Source organism: Malus domestica, chromosome 06, assembly GCF_042453785.1.
Source record: "Malus domestica chromosome 06, GDT2T_hap1".
Lineage (NCBI taxonomy): Eukaryota > Viridiplantae > Streptophyta > Magnoliopsida > Rosales > Rosaceae > Malus > Malus domestica.
This window is the reverse complement of record NC_091666.1, coordinates 32,659,601-32,679,342: the sequence shown is the minus strand read 5'-3', so window position 1 is coordinate 32,679,342 and position 19,742 is coordinate 32,659,601. Positions and strand designations below refer to the sequence as shown.

Genomic DNA, 19,742 nt, shown 5'->3' with positions numbered 1-19,742 from the left:
TGTTAAGGATTCTTTGTCTCTTAGTGTTCAGTGTGCAGGTTCTGTGTCTAATATGGCCCAACGCCTATTTGCTCGAACCCGCCAAGTTGAATCATTGGTGGCTGAAGTGATAAGTCTCAAACAGGAGATCAAAGGGCTCAAGCATGAGAATAAACAGTTACACAGGCTCGCACATGACTATGCTACAAACATGAAGAGGAAGCTCGACCAGCTGCAGGAATCTAATGGTCAGATTTTACTTGATTATCAGAGGTTTGTGGGTTTGTTCCAAAGGCATTTATTGCCTTCGTCTTCTGAAGCTGTACTGCGTAATGAAGCTCCAAATGATCAACCTTCGGTGCCTCTTCCTTCTAGGGTTCTGCCTAGTACTGAGGCTCCGAATAATCACCCTATGGTGCCTCCTCTTTCTGGGACTTTGCCGACTACTGAGACTTCTCTTGAGCAACCTTTGTGATGACTCCCTCTTGTTTGTTTATTTTGATTCATGTATATGTACATATTTGTAACTTATCGGATATATCAATAAACAAGCTTTGCTTCATTTCAACGTATTGTGTTAAATACACCAAGGCCTTCTTCACTAAGTTCTTTGAATTTTTCCTTTTGTTCAAGCTTGTATGTTGAAGCTTTGTGAGTGAAGCATGTAGGTTGAGGTAGTGCTCCCTTAATTTCCCGAGTGAGGAAAACTTCTCGTTTGGAGACTAGAAAAATCCAAGTCACTAAGTGGTCGTGAGACTTTCAAGTATCAAGGTGCAATAGCATATGGTAGGAGTCCCCCAAGTCTCTGATTGAGAGAGTTGACGAATGAGGCATTTCCTTTCTAAGTGGTAGCCCAAAACTCCCTCTTCATATATATTTGTTATGAAAGTTGTTAGGCCCAAAGAAGAAGAGGCCTAGGCAATTTTATTTTTTTTTTCGATTTTTTTTTTTTTTTTGAATTTTTGAATTTTCGAATTTCCGAAAAAAAAAAATTATATATATATATATATATATATTTTAAAGCTTTGTATGTGAAGCTTTGGTGTTGAAGCTTTGTAAGTGAAGCTTTGAGGTTGAAGCTTTGTTGGGCATCATGAATTGATTTTGCTTCACACTATCTTGATCAAGATAATGTGAAGCTTTTGTAGGTGAAGCTTTTGTGGGTCAAGCTTTTATGGGTCAAGCTTTTATGGGTGAAGCTTTTGTGGGTCAAGCTTTTGTGGGTCAAGCTTTTTTGGGTCAAGCTTTTTTGGGTCAAGCTTTTGTGGGTGAAGCTTTTGTGGGTGAAGCTTTTGTAGGTCAAGTTTTTGTGGATCAAGCTTTTGTAGGTGAAGCTTTGGAGCTGAAGCTTTTGTGTTGAAGCTTTTGTAGGTGAAGCTTTGGAGTTGAAGCTTTATAGGTGAAGCTTTGGAGTTGAAGCTTTTGTTGGGTACCATGAATTGATTTGCTTCACACTATCTTAATCAAGATAGTGTGAAGCTTTTGAGAATTTTTAGTTGTCCTCCATTGATAAAGTTTTTGTTGGTGAAGCTTTGGAGTTGAAGCTTTTGTTGGTGAAGCTTTTATGGGTGAATCTTTTGTGTTGAAGCTTTTATAGGTGAAGCTTTTATCGGTGAATCTTTTGTGTTGAAACTTTTATAGGTGAAGCTTTGGAGTTGAAGCTTTGTAGGTGAAGCTTTGGAGTTGAAGCTTTTGTTGGGTACCATGAATTGATTTTGCTTCACACTATCTTGATCAAGATAGTGTGAAGCTTTTGAGAATTTGTAGTTGTCCTCCATTGATGAAGCTTTTGTTGGTAAAGCTTTTGTGTTGAAGTTTTGTAGGTGAAGCTTTGGAGTTGAAGCTTTTGTTGGGTACCATGAATTGATTTTGCTTCATACTATCTTGATCAAGATAGTGTGAAGCTTTTGAGAATTTGTAGTTGTCCTCCATAGATGACGCTTTGTTGAATTTCCCTTTTTTTTTTTTTGGGAAACTAGAAATTTGAAAATGTGGGATAAACAACATATACAAATTTTGCTTCCACACTGTTGAGTAAGAGATTGTGATGCAAGCCACACCTTGTAGTAGTCGAAGGTTTGGGTGAACCATATAAATTGAATTTGCTTCGAAGGTCTGAGAATTGTAGTTGCCCTCCATTGATGAAGCTTTTGTTGGCACCATAAATTGGTTTTGCTTCATATTGTCTTGATCAAGAGTGTGTGAAGCTTTTAAGAATTGTGGTTGAACTTCTTTGATGAAGCTCTTGTTGGCACCATAAATTGGTTTTGCTTCACACTGTCTTTATCAAGAGTATGTGAAGCTTTTGAGAATTGTGGTTGCCCTCCATTGATGAAGCTCTTGTTGGCACCATAAATTGTTTTGCTTCACACTGTCTTGATCAAGAGTGTGTGAAGCTTTTGAGAATTGTGGTTGAACTCCTTTGATGAAGCTCTTGTTGGCACCATAAATTGGTTTTGCTTCACACTGTCTTGATCAAAAGTGTGTGAAGCTTTTGAGAATTGTGGTTGCTCTCCATTGATGAAGCTCTTGTTAGCACCATAAATTGGTTTTGCTTCACACTGTCTTAATCAAGAGTGTGTGAAGCTTTTGAGAATTATGGTTGCCCTCTATTGATCAAGCTCTTGTTGGCACCATAAATTGGTTTTGCTTCACACTGTCTTGATCAAGAGTGTGTGAAGCTTTTGAGAATTGTAGTGTTTGCATTGTTACAGATGGGAAATGTTTGAAGCAGATGCAAGATGGCTGAATAGCTTGATCTTCGTATGCCATGCACTGAAGTTGTTGTTGGCTTGCAATAAGACTTTGTTGGTGACTATTACTCTTGTTGAGCATAAGTGCTCCCCTAGTTGAGTTGTCAAGCTTGAGGGTTTTTGATTATTTGTGAATGCTAGGAGTTTACATGTACAAGTTGTACCACTCGTCTTCTGGTAGGTGGAATGAATGGTGAGTTGCTTTCATCACTTGGTTGGTGGTACGAAGGTGAGTTCCTTCATCACCTTTCATCACATTTCATCACCTGGTTGGTGGCACGAAGATGAGTTCCTTCTTCCCTTGGTTGGTGGCATGAATGGCAAGTTGTCAAATGATATTAGAGTACGGGTTGTACATTTCATCACCTGGTTGGTGGCATGAAGATGAGTTCTTTCTTTACCTGGTTGGTGGCATGAGTGGCAAGTTGCCAAATGATATTAGAGTACGGGTCGTACATTTCATCACCTGGTTGGTGGCATGAATGAGAGTACGGGTTATACATTTCATCACTTAGTTGGTGAGAATAAGGGCAAGGTGTCTAGGCACATTGTAGAAAGTGTCGAATGACACAAAATATGTTGAACCCTTTCAAAGCACAGTTGGCTTATGTATGAATGTGTTGGAATGTAAGATTAAACGAATATACTGTGAAGCTGTTCGTTTATTTGTATAGTCTTACTGACATATACTTAGACTTTGTTTCATGTTGAAGCTTTGAACCCGAGTGTTTCATTGCTAGGAATGTAAGAGGATTAAGATCGAATTGTCTAAATCACCTCTTTATTGAATTTGTGTCAAATAGTCTTCGTTACATAGGATGCCGAATAGCTAAAGCTTAACACTTGTACAATGTGAGTTTACTTGTAATAGTACTTCAAGTGATCAACGTTCCATAGATGGCCAAAGGTCTTGCCATCAGAGCTTCTAAGCTTGTAGGAGCCAGGGCGACTGATGCCAACAACTTCAAATGGTCCATCCCAGTTTGGACTAAGTGTTCCTTCACTCGGGACTCTGTCACAGAGTAATCTTTTCTTCAATAGCCAGTCCCCCACTTTGAAAGAACGAGGTTTGACCCTGGAGTCATAGTAGTTGGAGATGCGCTGCTTGTAGGCGACATTCCTCAAGTGAGCCTGGTTTCTGTGTTCCTCGACTAAATCTAAGTTGAAGGTAAGTTGCTTGTCATTTTCGCTTTGCACATAGTTCTGGACTCATAACGTTGCTTGCTCAAGCTCAACTGGGACAACTGCCTCTGTACCAAGGGCAAGTGAGAATGGGGTTTCTCCTGTTGATATCCGATATGAAATGCGATATGACCAAAGAACTTGAGGTACAAATTCTGGCCCACAACCTTTAGCCTTGTCCAAGTTGGTTTTCAAAGTTCGCTTGATTATTTTATTGATGGTTTCAACTTGTCCATTAGAGTGGGGATGAGCTGGGGAGGCAAAACATAAGTTGATGTTGAACTTAGAGCAGAACATCCTGAACTTATTGTTGTCGAACTGTCGCCCGTTGTCAGTGACTATCGCATTGGGAATGCCGAATCTGTAAAGGATGTTTTTCCATACGAAGTCTTCTATTTTTGCCTCAGTAATAGTTGCCAAGGGTTCTACTTCGGCCCACTTTGTGAAGTAGTCAACTACAACGATTGCATAGCAAACCTTGCCCTTCCCTACATGCATTGGGCCGATCAAATCAAGTCCCCATTAGGCGAAGGGCCAAGGGCTGATCATAGGAGTAAGCCGCTCGAGAGGGAAGTGAGGAATAGTTGCGTAGCATTGACACTTATCACATGAGGGGGATATTCTGATGGCATCTTGGTGGAGTGTTGGCCAGTAATATCCTTGGCGAAAAGCCTTGTGTGCTAGGGATTGAGATCCAGCATGATCTCCGCATACTCCTTCATGTATTTCCCGAATGACAGTTTCTGCCTCTGCGGGCGTAAGGCATCTTAGGTATGGTAGGTTAAAACCCCGCTGGTAGAGTTGGTCATTCATGATCAAGTAACGGGTAACCTTGTATCGAATCTGCTTAGCTTGGACTTTGTCATTTGGAAGGGTGCCATGAACAAGGAATCTATAAATCGGGGTAATCCAACTTCCGCAGCCATGGTGTTTGGTGCTACCAACAATTCGACCTGAATTTTTCTCCCAATCTTGTCTTCCACTGCTGAGGCGAGGCGAGCCAAAGCATCTGCATGACTATTTACCGCTTGAGGAATTTGGATGATCTGGTAGTGGAAGTGCTTAAGCAACAATTATGTTTGTGCCAGATATGCAGCCATGAAACTATCTTTAGCGTCAAAGTTGTTGGTGACCTGGTTGACCACCAATTGGGAGTCACTGAAGATATCAATTCGTTTAACCCCAAGGTGTTTGGCCAAACGTAAGCCTGCTAGGAAGGCTTCATATTCGGCCTCATTGTTCGATGCCTTGAATTTGAAACGAATAGCATACTCCATCGCCACTTTGTAAAGGGTCATAAGGACTAGTCCTGCTCCACAACCCTGTTGGTTGGACGAGCCATCAACATATAAACTCCATGTTGGGGCTGTTGATTCTATTTTCTGACCTTCCGAGGGTAATGAAACAACTTCTTTAGGTGTAGAAACAATGTCAACAGGATATGTGAAGTCGGCGATGAAGTCTGCCACTGCTTGGCCCTTCTCAGCTAGCTTTGGTTGGTAGGAGATGTCAAACTCACCCAATGATATCGCCCATTTGATCATTCGCCCAGAAGTGTCAGGACTTTGGAGTATCTGTCGAAGAGGATGATTGGTAAGCACGATGATTGAGTGTGCTTGGAAGTAAGGGCGAAGTTTTCAAGCAGACATGACCAATGCTAGAGCCAATTTCTCAATGTTAGAGTATTGTGTCTCCGTATCTTGTAAGGCCTTGCTAGCGTAATAGACTGGCCGTTCGACATTACCATCATTTCGAATGAGAACGGAACTTACTGCTAAAGCCGATACCGATAAATAGATAATGAGAGTGTCACCAACCTCAGGTTTGGAGAGCAAAAGGGCTTTACTCATGTAGTCTTTGAGGTTTTTGAATGCCTCAGCACATTCATCAGTCCATGTAATGTACTTCTTACTTCTCTTAAGTGCTTTAAAGAAATGAGCACATTTGTCTGTGGCCTTAGAGATGAACCTAGTTAAGGCTGCCACCTTGCCAGTAAGGCTCTGGTTGTCTTTTGAAGTTACCGGTTCCTTCATGTAGAGGATTGCTTTGATCTTCTCGGGATTAGCCTCAATGTCTCATTGGCTTATCATGAAGCCTAAGAATTTGCTAGAGCCTACGCCGAAGGCACATTTGTTGGGGTTCAACCTCATTCGATACCTCTTTAGAATGGTGAAAGTTTCATATAGGTTGATAATGTGTTGGTCAGCATGTTTGCTCTTAACTAGCATATCATCAACGTAAACTTCCATGCTCTTCCCAATCTGTTCGGTGAACATTGAATTGACTAGTCTCTGATAAGTTGCTCCTGCATTCCTTAGGCCGAAAGGCATGACTTTATAACAATATAGTCCCCTGTCAGTAGTGAAGGTTGTGTGCTCTTGGTCCGGAGGGTTCATGAGGATTTGTTGTATCCTGAGTAAGCATCCATGAAGCTCAGAAGTTCACACCCTGCTATAGAGTCTATAAGTCTGTCTATGAGAGGAAGAGGAAAGCTATCCTTCGGGCATCCTTTGTTTAGGTCGGTGTAATCGACACACATTCTCCACAAGACCTTTTGGAGCAGGAGACTTTCCTTGGTCGGATTCTTCTTAACAAGAACAACATTTGCTACCCACGTTAGATAATTGACTTCACGGACGAAGCCTATGCCTTTGAGTTTTTCAACTTCTACCTTCATTGCCTCATACCGTTCAATGTCATAAGATCTTCGCTTCTGTCTCACTGGCTTGGTTTTGGGGTCAATACTTAAACGATGACAGATGATATCGGGAGAGATGCCTGGCATGTCCTCGTATGACCAGGTGAAGACCTCAATGTTCTCTTGCAAAAAAGAGATCAATGACAACCGAATGGGTGGTGACAAGGTGGTGCCAATCTTTACCATGGGATTCGGATAATCTTTTGAGATAGAAACCTTATCCAACTCTTCAGCGGGTTATGCTTGCTGGGTGAAAGAGTCATCTCGAGGATCGTCGGGTTGACTGTTGCCACCGTGAAAATCCAAGTTGGCTTCGTTTGGGCTGGTCTTTATGACTTGGTCATGTATAGAAAGGGTTTCCTTGGGCACATGCAGGTGTTGTTGCTTAACCGAAGTGTTGTAACATGATCGTGCACTAAGTTGATCTTCTCTGATGTAACCATTGTCATAGGGGGTTGGAAATTTCATCAACAACATATGTGTGGATACCATGGCCTTGAGATCATTGATGTCTGTGCGTCCGAAGATGACATTGTATGCCGTTGGGCAATCAACCACCAGGAAGTTAGTGGTAATGGTAGCTGTGTAAGGGCCTGTACCAATGGTGAAAGGTAAGTGTATGCTCCCCAAAGGTTGCACGATATCACTGGAGAAGCTTATCAGAGGGGAAATCAAGCGATCGAGCAAGTGTTCAGCTACATTAAGTGCCCTGAAAGCTTTAGCAAACATGATAGTGATCGAAGCCCCCGTGTCTACCAGGATTCGTCATACTTCAAAGTTGGCTATGTGAGCTTCCACGATCAGTGGGTCGTTGTGAGGGTAGATGATACCTTTTTCTTCCTCAGGGTAGAAACATATTGGATCCCAGTTAGGCTTTTGATACTTACCTCCCATGATGTCTTCCACGTGAAACACTTGGTGGCCAGACCTTAAAGCTCGTTCACTATTTTTCATGGCCATGTTGGAAGATTTAGATATGGGTGTGCCACCACTTATGGAATATATCACATTCACCTGGCGTTGGTTACGGTTACCCTTGGAGGGTGAACAAGGAATTGATCAATTTTTCTTTCACGTGCAAAGCTTCAACATGATCACGAAGGGTGATACATTTCTCGCCGTCATAGCCGTTATGCTCATGGTAGCAGCAAAACGTGCTCGTGTTCTTCCTGGGCTTGTAATCCGGATGCCTCGGCTTTGGCTTTGGTATCAAGTGTGCTATGCTGGGGTAAATGGCCATGCATGTGGCGTTCAAGGGTGTGTATGCCTCATACCTTGGGGTAGGGGTTGTCCTGACACGTGTTTGACCCACTGTGTTGACTGCCTGGGGTCGGGGATTATCATGGCCATACCCTTGGTTATCGCGGTAATGTCCCTTACTCCTTTTACTAAAATGAGACTGGTAAGGATGGAAATCTTTCCTTTTGCCCTGAGATTGATATTTCTGTTGACTTGGCAAAGTATTAAGTAAGGCAGGGGGAGGCACCGCTGCCGTTTGGAAGGCGAGGTCTTTTCATTTGGTTGGATCTGGCTTCCACTCCCTACTTGCTGATAAGGGGTGGCTGTGAGGGGTTTCCCTTGATATGTCCTTGCCTCGACGGAGGCATGGTTGTAAGCATGTGCCATCACCTCATAGTAAGTCTTCCAAGTGTTGGCATTGATCATGTACTTGAAGAAACAGTCACGTAGGCCTGCCGTGAAGGCTTTGAGGGCAGTCTTGTCATCTGCCTCGGCACAATGGGAATACTCATGGCTGAAGCGACCAGCATACATACGTAATGACTCGTCTGGCTTCTGGCGAATAGTGTACAAGTCATCTGCAGAATGCAAACGATCGGTCTAGAAGATGTGTTGAGAGACAAGCAGTTTCCTCAGTTCCTCAAATGAGTCTACTGTCTCAGGTGGAAGACGGCAATACCAGTTTAGAGCTCCGCCAGAGAGGGTGGAGGGGAAGAGAAGACATTGTTCTTCGTCGGTGTGCATCCGATATGCCATGGTGGACTCAAAGAGGTTAAGGTGTTCAATTGGGTCTTCCCTTCCAGTATAGAGTTGTAAACCAAGCTTTTGTTTTGTCTTCGCTTGAAGAGAGGTGTCGAGGATCCTCCTTGTGAGAGGGCCAGGCCTGGGTTGGTTCCAGTCAGGTATCTCAGCCTGACGTTCGACCTTCAACTTGTTTACTTCCTCAAGGAGCTGTAGGATAAGGGGGTCTTGAGTGGAGTTATGTACCACTGGAATTTTCTTTCGTAAGTCTCCATCGCCTCTTGGAAGTAGGAAAGTTTGAGCAAGGGCTTATGATTTTTCCTTGAACTCGTCGTATTGAGTTCTAGGGCAAGTCTGTCAGAATACCTCAGAGTCTCATGTACCTTCATGTTCCTCTGGGACCTGTCGTTCCTTCCTTAGATTGGCAGCTGGCTTGGGTCGTGGGAGGGGACCGAGTCTTTCAGAAACCCTTGGGTCATTGATCTTCGAGCATATGTAAAGGGGATTCTCTCGATGTTGCTTTAGGAAGTCTCGGTAGTCACAATAAACGACTTTCGATCCTTCCAACCCTTCTGCAATGAGGTGTCTTCCTCCACTTCTCCTGCTTCGGGTCGAAGTAGCTGGGTTGAGAGAAGTCTCATGTTGATCAATGTTTTGATGATTAGCTCGCTCCTCATCAGGGATACCCATGTCGAAGGAAGGTGACCCTCCGTGTTAGGGGGCACCCAAGTGATGATTGATGTCCACAAGGGTAACAAGCTCGCATGTTTGAGTACGCCTAGTTTCGTGGAGCGTCTCAAAGAGCTTCTCATACTGCTCTTGGATGACCTCATTCTTCATTGCTATCTTGTTGCTCTGAGCTTCTAGCTCATCGACTTTAGCTTGAAGAGCAAACCTATTTCCTTCCTTCTTTCGTTGCTTCGCACTAGGTGCAAAAGGGGTGTCATTCTGTGTGTTGTGGCTTCCTTCGCTCCCCATGTTGGAGAGGGATGCCTGGTCGAAAGAGAGTGTACGAATGGTGGAAACCAGCTTGACAAAGCTGAAGAGAATGGGAATAAGTGTCGTTCCCACAGACGGCGCCAAATGTTGATGCACAAAATCAGCGAGAACTTTGGTACAACAGAAAGTGTTAAGTTTGTGACCTTCGCTAGATCGCTCTGGTCACTAGTGTGGATAAGTATGTAAACGGATAGAGACAAGGAAGCAAACACAAGATGTACGTGGTTCACCCAGATTGGCTACGTCCACGGAGTAGAAGAGTTCTCATTAATTGTGAAGGGTTTACACTAGTACATAGGTTCAAGCTCTCCTTTAGTGAGTACAAGTGAATGATTTAGTACAAATGACATTAAGAAATATTGTGAGAGAATGATCTCTATTTATAGAAGAGAGTTTCTAGTTTCATTCTGACATTGACACGTGTCATGTTGTGATTGGCTTCTGATGTTGACACGTGTCGCACTATGATTGGCTTCTGATATCGACACGTGTCGTGCTGTGATTGGCCTCCTGGTTGGAGGGAAACTCTTCTGGGTCCTTGACGGTATAACGTTGACCGGTGCTCAGTAGTTTCGGGATTGGTCAAGTATGGTACAAACAACCGTCATCTTTATGTTGGATTAACTGTCATTTTAATGTTAGATTAACTTCTTCATGAAGGGCTTGCAAGGAGGGAAAAAAGGGGTTTCAATGATTTTTTCTATATTACAATCATCAATGTATTTATTTATCAATTTTACTTTTTTGGGGATTAAAGTTATAGAATTAGATTCTCTTTCCTCCTATTAACATCCTCTTCCATCCTCTCCTCTCACACTCTTCTTTTTGTCTTATTCTCTATATAAAAAATTCAAAGCAAGATGTAGACTTGGCGTAATCACAACTGTTAAAATAGGAGGGGATGGAAGGGGAGCAAGATTAGGAAGGAAGAGAATCATACTCCTAAAGTTATAACTAACCTCTTCGAAAGAGGAATCGGAGATTACAGTGGTGATTGTTCTGGTGCAATCCTTTTTTTTTCACTGTAAAATACAAACAGAGAGACACACATGCACCGCAATGTTACTATTTTGGTAAACCATTTTCTGCCATGGCAAAAATCAACAACATTTGTATATAAATACGCACATCCTCGATATATATAGTACCCACGTACTTAAACAATAACCCGAAGAAAAATGTGAAAATATGATCAGTAGGAAGATGTTGTGCGTGTGTTTTTATGTGTGTTTCTAGCTTTGTTTTTGTCTCTGGCCTCTCTCTCTCTCTCTCTCTCTCTCTCTCTCTCTCTCTCTCTCTCTCTCTCTCTCTCTCTCTCTCTCTGCGCCAACAGTCGATTAATTAAAATAGCTAGGGTATCTTTTTCACGTGGGCTGTGCCCAACCCAATTTGCACCGCAAGACTTAGGTATCTTGTGTTTTCTTTTCCATGCTTGAACCTCCTTGATAGGCCGAATCAGGTAAGGAGAAGACTCTGACTGAAAAGGAAAGGAAATAAACAGCACTTCAACTCCAAAACCTAAAACCTGGTAGCAGCTGCACGTTGCTGCCTTCCAACCACAATATATCAAAAACTAGTAAAAACCCCTAGAAAAAAAAAACACCACAAGAAAAACTATTTGAAGGCGGTGAAACACGATGATCAGGCATAATTGGATTGATAATATACGTGAATTGGTTATATTCAAAGTAACAAACAATAGTTTTTCAAATTACGTATTCTTTTTTAAACGATATTTGTAAATTAATGTGATTGGTGAATCACATGTGTGGAGAACTGTAAGGAGCCAACCCTAGTGTAAGAGAATTGAATTGAAGCCACCTACAGTACTGTAACGGACAATGCCAATAGCAAAATCATTTAGACAAGGAAAATGATTTTCTACACATATTTATTGTTATCATGCACACTCATTTATTTACGACTTTTAGATTGAAAAAACAAAGAATATTCAAACGACATAAATAAATATGAGTGTACAAAGGAGAAAAATAGTACTATAAAATAATTTCACTTGAGAACAAGAAAATTCTTTGTTAAGTTATGGGGGAGATAAATTAATAAAGGAAAAAAGGTACTAGAATAAGAAAGGTGAGAGACAGGGTCAGATCATTCTAAGATGATGGATTGATAAATGTCCATTTTTTGATAGGAAGACAAATGCCCGGCCGTTTGATCAACTTTTTGGTTAACATTAGTTTGACTAAAGAGACATGCACTTCTGTAAATGAAGGGATCGAAGTTAATTTATGTCGATATCGACGGTAGAAGGTTATCGGAATTTCCGAATAAGACAATGTCTTATAATTAAGTAAGACGATTGACAAATAAGTTGTCTTCTCCTAATTAAGCATGTAACCAAATAGTTATGGTTCCCACCACATGAAAAGAAAAAAAAATTACTGTGGTTCCCTTGCACCATTACAAGTTGGGACTTTGAAATTGGAAAGAAAATATGAGGTTGACTCGTGGATCTTCTTGATATGTTAAGTTATTGATTAGAGCTTATGCAAATGTAGATTATAAGGAAAACTAATGAAAAGGGTTTGAAAACTTTGAGTTTTAATGATAAGGACAAAATAAAGGGTAAAATGAATAGTACCAGGATTGACTTTTTAGTGTAAAAATATGGTTTTTCGTTAAAGTGAACAGTACCGGGAGCTTTTCGTTAAAGTTCCCTAGATTATATCAGTAGCTAGAGCCGTGTACTCCATTGCATACAAAGTCAAGTCATTTCACATCTTTTTGTAGGAAAATCATCTCCTTGTCTTTTCTTGTCAATTTAAAATACTTTCACAACACTTTAGTTTGACCATTGGGTAAAGCTTTCTCAAAGGCTTTGGGCTCAGAAGTAAGGCTGGGAGCCCATCATCAAGGTTTCTCATTATTTAGTTTTCTATGTCATTATTTTTTCCTAATATGTCATTGTTTAGATCATCGTGAAACAAAGATTGTTTGTCCTTTCGGGAACATCCGACAAAATTGAAACGATACAGAGAAGATTAGTATGGCTGTTGCACAAGAATAACATGCATAAATCAAGAAAGAAAGATTTAAACTTCAGAACTTTTTCATTGTTTTAAAAAATGTACAACTAGACTAATTACTACTTGGTTTATAAATGTGATTACGATGTTACGCAAAGTTTCATAAGAAAATTTGGGTACTCAAGGGTTTGTTTTGTGTCAGTAAAATGTAAAAGTAAAAATTTTAAATTCTAGCAATTGACGAATTTAAGATACAAACTGTAATCAAAAGGATTGTAAGACTTTATGCAAATAAGTTTCATATATTTCATAGAAGTTTTTCAGTGACGTCAATTCAAATTACAAAACATGTATATATTCTTATTGTTTCAAGTTGCAGAGAAATAACAGATCACAACAAACAAAACAAAAAAATGCTTGATCAACATGATCCCTTGCAAATTTCATTCTCCACATATATATCTCGATGGATATTATTATTAGGCAGAAACGAAACAAAGTCAAAGCATATCCCCCAGGAATGTATCCATTAACATGCCGGCCCGGATTTCCAACATTCATTCCATTATGTGAACCCAAATGGGTGCATGAGTGTATCTGCATACCCACTGACTTTATGCAAAGTAGTAAGAAAAAGAGAAAAAGAAAAAGTTAAAATTGTGTCTCTTAACTTTTTAAATAACACAATTTGAATTTCAAAAAGTTGAGTGAGACAACACGAGTTGCAATGACTTTGTCGTAAATAAGTCTCAAAAGAAAGTGAAGTTGATTAATACAAAAATAATTAATGGAGTTTATTTTTTAAAAGGGTGGAATTAGTTACCCAATTTGGTAAGTGGAGTTGTTTCCTCCCAAAGGATGGAAGAAGGCTTCTGAGTTGGAAGGAAGCCAAGTTTGCTGACCATTGTTGTGGCCATGGCCAGCAGCTTCCCTTGCCATAAATTGTGGAGCTTGCACACTTGTTTCTTCCAGCTGTACGTTCAATTATATATACATTTAAATAATATACTTGGAAGAAAAAAGCTGAAAGGTTTCAACCCTAAACAAATTTGATGAATAATTCCTTCAAGTAATAATCAGATATAAACAAATTTAATTTTGTAAAGCATAATCATTAATTTGTTTATTACCTTCCTCCTCAAGGCTTTGTTAGCTTCAACTAGCATTTGTTCCTGCTCAAGAATAAAAGGCAAGGCCAGACATTATGTATAGCGAAAACATGCATGAGTATATTGTGAAAGTGTATCGATCAATGATGCTAAAACGAGATTAATTCATGACTTACCGTGTTTTGAAGATCAGAAAGCTGATCAAGCATAAATTGAGTCTGATCAATAACAAGTGGCGACAAAAATTATCAGAAAATCATTTATCTCTTGAACATGCATCACCATGAACTGTAAGTTGGAATGAACAATTCTAGCTAGTATTCTAATATCATAGGAAGATAGCTATACAGTTTATATGCCTCAGGCCCTCAGTCTATCCACATAAAAGCATATAGCTCAAGGAGTGAAGGCCCAGGTTTGTTAGGGTTAAGCCACCAGTTTTCAAAACGCTCAGTAGATGAAACCAAAATTCTTTGAGTTAATTAAATAATTACCTTTGTTGACCTTATTTTGTTCAAGGAGGTCTCCAGTTGATGCTCAAGCTCCTCAAGCTCCTTTGTATTCAGGGTGGCCAAATCTTCCCCAAGAAGGTTTCTGCAATATTAGTTAATTCAGGACGATCATCAATCTACTTATTTTTTTCATATAAAACGGAAGATTAGGTAATATTAGCTCATTGGAGTAGAACGATGTAGGACGCAGAGCGTTCACTCTCAAACCGATGAGTTGGAAGCTGGGAAAGATTATTAATGAAGATTATGGATGCAAAAGTACTACCTTTGAGATTGTTGGAGGACGTCAACTCTTGTCTCCAGCTGCAAATACTCCTGATAGCTGTTCTGCTTGGGGACAAATTAAAAACAATTTTGTCATTAGGTCACAATTTCTATCTAGGATTCTCGATCATCAACAAACTCTAATAGTATACACGCAAACAAATACTGATTGAATGTATCGGTAAAGTTTGAGTGTTTTGGTTCTCATAATAGTACTCCAGCTTAATTAGCTACCTGAGTCTCCTTGGCAGGTCGGTTGGCGTCCAGGGAACTATAACTGCATCTTTGGTACTTTTCAAGCGTTTTCATCATGCTAAAGATGAACAATTGAAAAATACAGTAAGATCACTACATTTTTAATCACAAAAAAAAAGGATTGGAAACTTCTAGAATAATTAATAGATCATTGGATGACCCACAATTAAAACAATGTAGATTCAGAGGAAGAAAACAAAAAAGATTAAATATTAAGCTTTTAGATATGTAAACAAACACACATTATTATCTTAGAGGAACAATATATTATTAATGCAAAGTCCAAACGGGAAAGGTGAAGAAGGATTAGGTGAGCTAAACAATACATAAATTACTCTCTTCTAGCTTATTGTGGTTAGAGAGAACCAAAATTCTTGAGGCTTGGTCTTTGACATACCATTGTAGCGTACTTTCTTCTCATAACAATTAGAAGAATCCTAAACGAGATCGGGAGATTCCTAGAATAATCTTCTTAATTTCAAAAAACATACATTTGTTAAATTGAATTAACCAATAATAAACAAAGTTCAACAGCATTTAACAATTCAAATAACATGAATGAGATACCATCCAGTGCTATGTTATCTGTCAGCTAGATATATAGGCTTAAAGCGACTTGCATTTGTATACTACATAAAAAAGGAGAATTCAGAGTTTTCAGTTTCATGTATGTGTATATATATAGTTAGTTGCTTGCTTGGAACCCTAAAATAAGGGTGGCAACTCTTATTACTTGAAAAAGTTTGGAACCAGAAGTTAGCTTGGCATTTTTCTAGTAAAATCTTGCCTTCATTTCCATTTCAAAACATATGTAATAACAAAAACTATATATATATATATATATATAGAAACTTAATGTTTGCAATATGTTGTTGTAAACAATTAGCCAATACCTATCACTATGAATAGAAGGAAATATATGCAATACTTGAGTACTGATGAGAGAAACTACAAGCATCATACAGTGATCATGTAATTTAGAATGTGATCGCAATTAGCTGAATTGTGACAATCAAATTCAGTAATATTAATTAAGTTATACCTCAATAAAAAAGAAGTAAATTTATCAACATAATAATTGTAACTGCATTAACATTGTAGAAAATCTGAAGACCAAGTCTTACACTACTAAGTTCTTTTTTTTTTCTTTAACAAACAGTGAGAGAATTACATTACATATGTCTAAACTACAAAAAAAAAATTGAATTTAGATGTAAAGAATGAAGCACACTACTATAGTCAACTTTAATAAACATACATTTGCGACTATTAAATTTTAATAACTAATGCTGTTAAAAATACAAAGTCACCGTATTCTTTTATAGAACAAGTAGCAATCAGTATAATAAGAGTGCTAATAACAAGACTGCTCAAAGTATCACTAAATTGTAATAAAAACTGTTATTCACACTTTAAAAGAATTATCATCATACTCCAAATTTATTAAAATCTTTCTCCAAAGTTTTTGCATAACCTTCGCAGCTTTGAAACAAAGAGGCAGACCTTTGTCTTTCTCTTACTGAAAATAATATTTTAATTGCAGCACAAAGTACCGCATGCAGAAAAATTAAACATCAAATCAACCTGGCACCGAATCATAACAGTGACCGGTAGTATTACTGGCCTCTCCCATTAGCAGAATATTTTTGCTTACTAAAGTGGTATTGATGCTCACTATTCTAATTATTATCATAATATTAATTTAAAATTTTAAGATCTGTATAGTAGGTAAATACAAATATTAAAATTTAAAATTTTCAAATAGTAATTAATAAGGTGGTGAGTACTACCATCACTCAAGAGTTGTGAGCAAAAATGTGAAGAAAGTTGAGGTTCCACCATAAAACCAATTGGCAATATGAGGAATAGCTCAATTACTTATAAGCTCATGCCCTCTCATGAGCCTAACACGTGGGACAACCTACTCTGATATCATGAAAAAAGTTGAGATTTCATCATAAAACCAATTAGCAATATGGGTAGTACTTCAACTTACTTATAAGCACATGCAAGGTTCTTCCTCCTATCAAAGTGGGATTCATTCTCAACAAAATGCATCCAAAAATAAAAGTGCAGTTGGCGACAATAAAAATAGAGAAATGCTAAGGGGATCTCTCAAAGATGAACTCTTCATAAACTCCCTGCCACCTCACAGTTTAATGTTAATTTCCGTACAAATATTGTAAAACATATGCCAAAAATATGAGGTAGCAAAAAGTTTATGTAGAATCACACTTCTGTGAGTCTCCCTGGCATTCCTCATAAAAAAAATGATCGACTCAGTAATTATCTTGTTAGTTATTTCTGGAAAACACCATGAATCAAAGTGTTCATCTTGTTGGTTTTAGAAGAGAAAAAGAAAACACACACAGACGCACACATAAAAATAGTATTAAAAACAATAAGCCAAATCTGTCTAAAAAAAGGACAAAATGGTTCACAATTCAGCAAAGTTGTTCAAATTAGCTGAATCCTATGTTTTATAAGTAGCAAATACAAAAAGCGAAATCAAAATTTTGCAAAACCTAAAAATTACTTGGGAAATTTTAAGCGTGTCTAACACAACGATAGGTTAACAATTTCAGAGCTTAAAAAAAATAATTAAATTTACAAATTCCATTTCTTTAAATTTGGGTAAATTAGTCTTTAAAACTAATGAAATATAAAAGATCAAAGATCAATTTAATTAAACTATATAGGAAAGATTGGTTGGGAGCAGCCTCTCCATTGGGAGCAGCCTCTCCATAAATGGGGGTAAGGCTAGCCGACATTCACCTCTCCCAGACCCTGCGTAAAGCGGGAGCCTTGTGCACTGGGTACGACCTTTTATATAGGAAAGATTGGGAAACACCACTAACAAACCAGTAAATTTGATTCAATTGTTTCAAAACCTAGTAAATTATCTTTTACTATATATAGCCTGCATAATCCAAGAGAAAAAAGTGTTCTAAAAAGAAATAAAATTAAGAAAGATGAGAAATAAAAGAGTTTAGATCTTTAATTATGAGAAAAGTGATAACTAAGAAAGCATCTTCTTGCTTAAAGTGATAACTTGGAACGGATCAACATATCTTAGATGATTGAATCAAGAAGAAGAAAGAAAATGAGGGAAAAATTGATGCAGCCACTGGTACATAACAGAAAGGCCACTGACATTCATCAAATACGTGAATCCAAAGTAAAATTAATGCATCCTTGATATTAAAAAATGTAAATATGATACATATATACCTAGAGGGGAGAGAGAGCGAATATATTATATATATATAGATAAATAGATAGATATACCTTAAACTGCTAGAGAATTCATAGAGCTTTCCACGGCCAGAGAAAATAATGAGGGCAACCTCAGCATCGCAGAGAACTGAGAGCTCAAAAGCTTTCTTGAGCAGCCCATTTCTTCTCTTGGAAAAAGTCACTTGCCTGTTACTTTTATTCTCTATCCTCTTCAGCTCAACTTTACCTCTGCCCATCTCTCTCTCTCTCTCTCTCTCTCTCTCTCTCTAGACTCGGTTAAGATCCGAGGTAGACAAACTTTCTTTCAGGAGGCTGTTTATTTAGGGTATATACCAAAAGGGATAAAAAGATGAGTGCAATATGAAGAAAATGGAAACCCCTGAAAAAGGTCTTTGTATTGGTGTTTGGTTTTTATCTTTCCTGGTAGCTATTAGCTAGAAAGAACTGTTCATTACACAAACATTTATTAAATATTCTTGGGTTGTTGTGTGTATCGAATATCCATCCATACATACAAACAAGTGATTTGCCTGATTTCACTCTATCTATGGTCCAGCTTTTCCACTGCATCACCCATTTGTTCTGACTTATATTTCCTTTATTTTTAGGGTATGTTTACTTAACAAAATTGAAGAATGAAGGGAAAGAAAACTTAAAAATAGGTAAATGTGGGAACGAGAATTAGATCGACTAGCTCTTTACTTGATTTGATTATTAATTTTTAAGTATTTGATTATTAATTTTTAGAAGAAACTCAACATTTTCTGATTCAATGTAGCTAATCCGATTTTTGACTTCAACGTATTTAATTACAAATTTAAGAAAAACTCTTACTTTTCATATTTCAAATGTGAGTAAGCACGAATAAAAATTAAGAAATAAAATAATTCTTATACTCATATTTTGTAAACATGCTATTAACAAATAGCAAACACTGTGCAATGTCTAGAGCCTTTAGGTTACCATGTATTGCCTATCGGACGTCCAACAGCAACCTTAACAGTTGCATACTTTTGGATGAACGCGCGTCGACTCTTAACTGGGAAGCACTTAAATTATATCAGATATATGCAGAATACTGGTAACAGGGTTTCCTTTTTTATATTGTTTTAGGGAGTTTCATTTTCTTTTTTAATGAAGCACTGTTTTCTGCAACCTCCCTAACGGTAAATAATATTGAATTTACATTAACAGTAGATTCCGTACAACCAAGAAGCTTAATTTTCACAATTTAGTACTAAGGTGGTTAGGCTTTTATTTTTTCTTAAAGACCAGCAGGTGTGATATTTATTTATATGCGTGTTCCTCAAAATTTAGTCCTTTTTTGTATGTTTGTTTGCTAAAAGTTTAGGGGAGGGGATGCTACCCCATCTCAGGCCATTACATATTACAAGTTTTTTTTAGGACTTACAGAGGGGATTTTAGAATATTTTTTTGGTTTTTACAATATGCCCACCAAGAGGGATTGCCAGTAACAAAATTTGAAGCTAGGCCTTGTCTAACGAAGAGAACGATCTTTACCAACTCAATTAATGCTCCCTCATTGGCCTTTTTTGTATGTATTTCAGAACAATTATGGATTGCAGATGGAGCTAGCTATTAAGTTCTTCTTGCATGTCCTTGGGATTCCTATTGTTGGGTTAATTAGATGAGTCTGAATTTTTTTAGTTCTTATATATCTTAAACCCAGCATTTTCAACAAATTTTAAGCCATTTTCCGTTCATCATCATCATTTTATTATTTACTATGCAACTATGTACCTTTGGCAAGGCCACCAGTTTCTTCA

The 19,742-nt window shown here is 38.3% G+C and overlaps 1 protein-coding gene and 1 non-coding gene across 4 annotated transcripts; one reads left to right on the top strand and one right to left on the bottom strand.

Annotated features, from left to right (window-relative positions):
• Positions 1-12,548: 12,548 nt before the first annotated feature.
• LOC114825690 (U6 spliceosomal RNA) lies at positions 12,549-12,651 on the top strand. The gene has a single exon (XR_003774522.1). It is a non-coding gene; the product is annotated as a U6 spliceosomal RNA (small nuclear RNA).
• Positions 12,652-12,860: 209 nt separating this feature from the next.
• On the bottom strand, positions 12,861-18,474 carry LOC103438207 (MADS-box protein EJ2-like). Of its 3 annotated transcripts, none has more exons than XM_029104052.2 (8): positions 18,007-18,474; positions 14,698-14,776; positions 14,465-14,526; positions 14,182-14,281; positions 13,864-13,905; positions 13,709-13,750; positions 13,399-13,550; positions 12,861-13,164 (listed from the first exon to the last, which is right to left on the bottom strand). In XM_029104052.2, exons 1-8 carry the CDS (start codon positions 18,189-18,191, stop codon positions 12,939-12,941), a joined length of 888 nt encoding a protein of 295 aa, XP_028959885.1. In that variant the 5' UTR covers positions 18,192-18,474; the 3' UTR covers positions 12,861-12,938. The 3 variants fall into 3 exon arrangements, with proteins under 3 accessions (XP_028959885.1, XP_017188358.2, XP_070680291.1); XM_017332869.3 differs by having other exon boundaries at positions 12,861-13,190; positions 13,402-13,550; XM_070824190.1 differs by having other exon boundaries at positions 12,861-13,186; positions 13,402-13,550.
• Between the last annotated feature and the right edge of the window lie 1,268 nt (positions 18,475-19,742).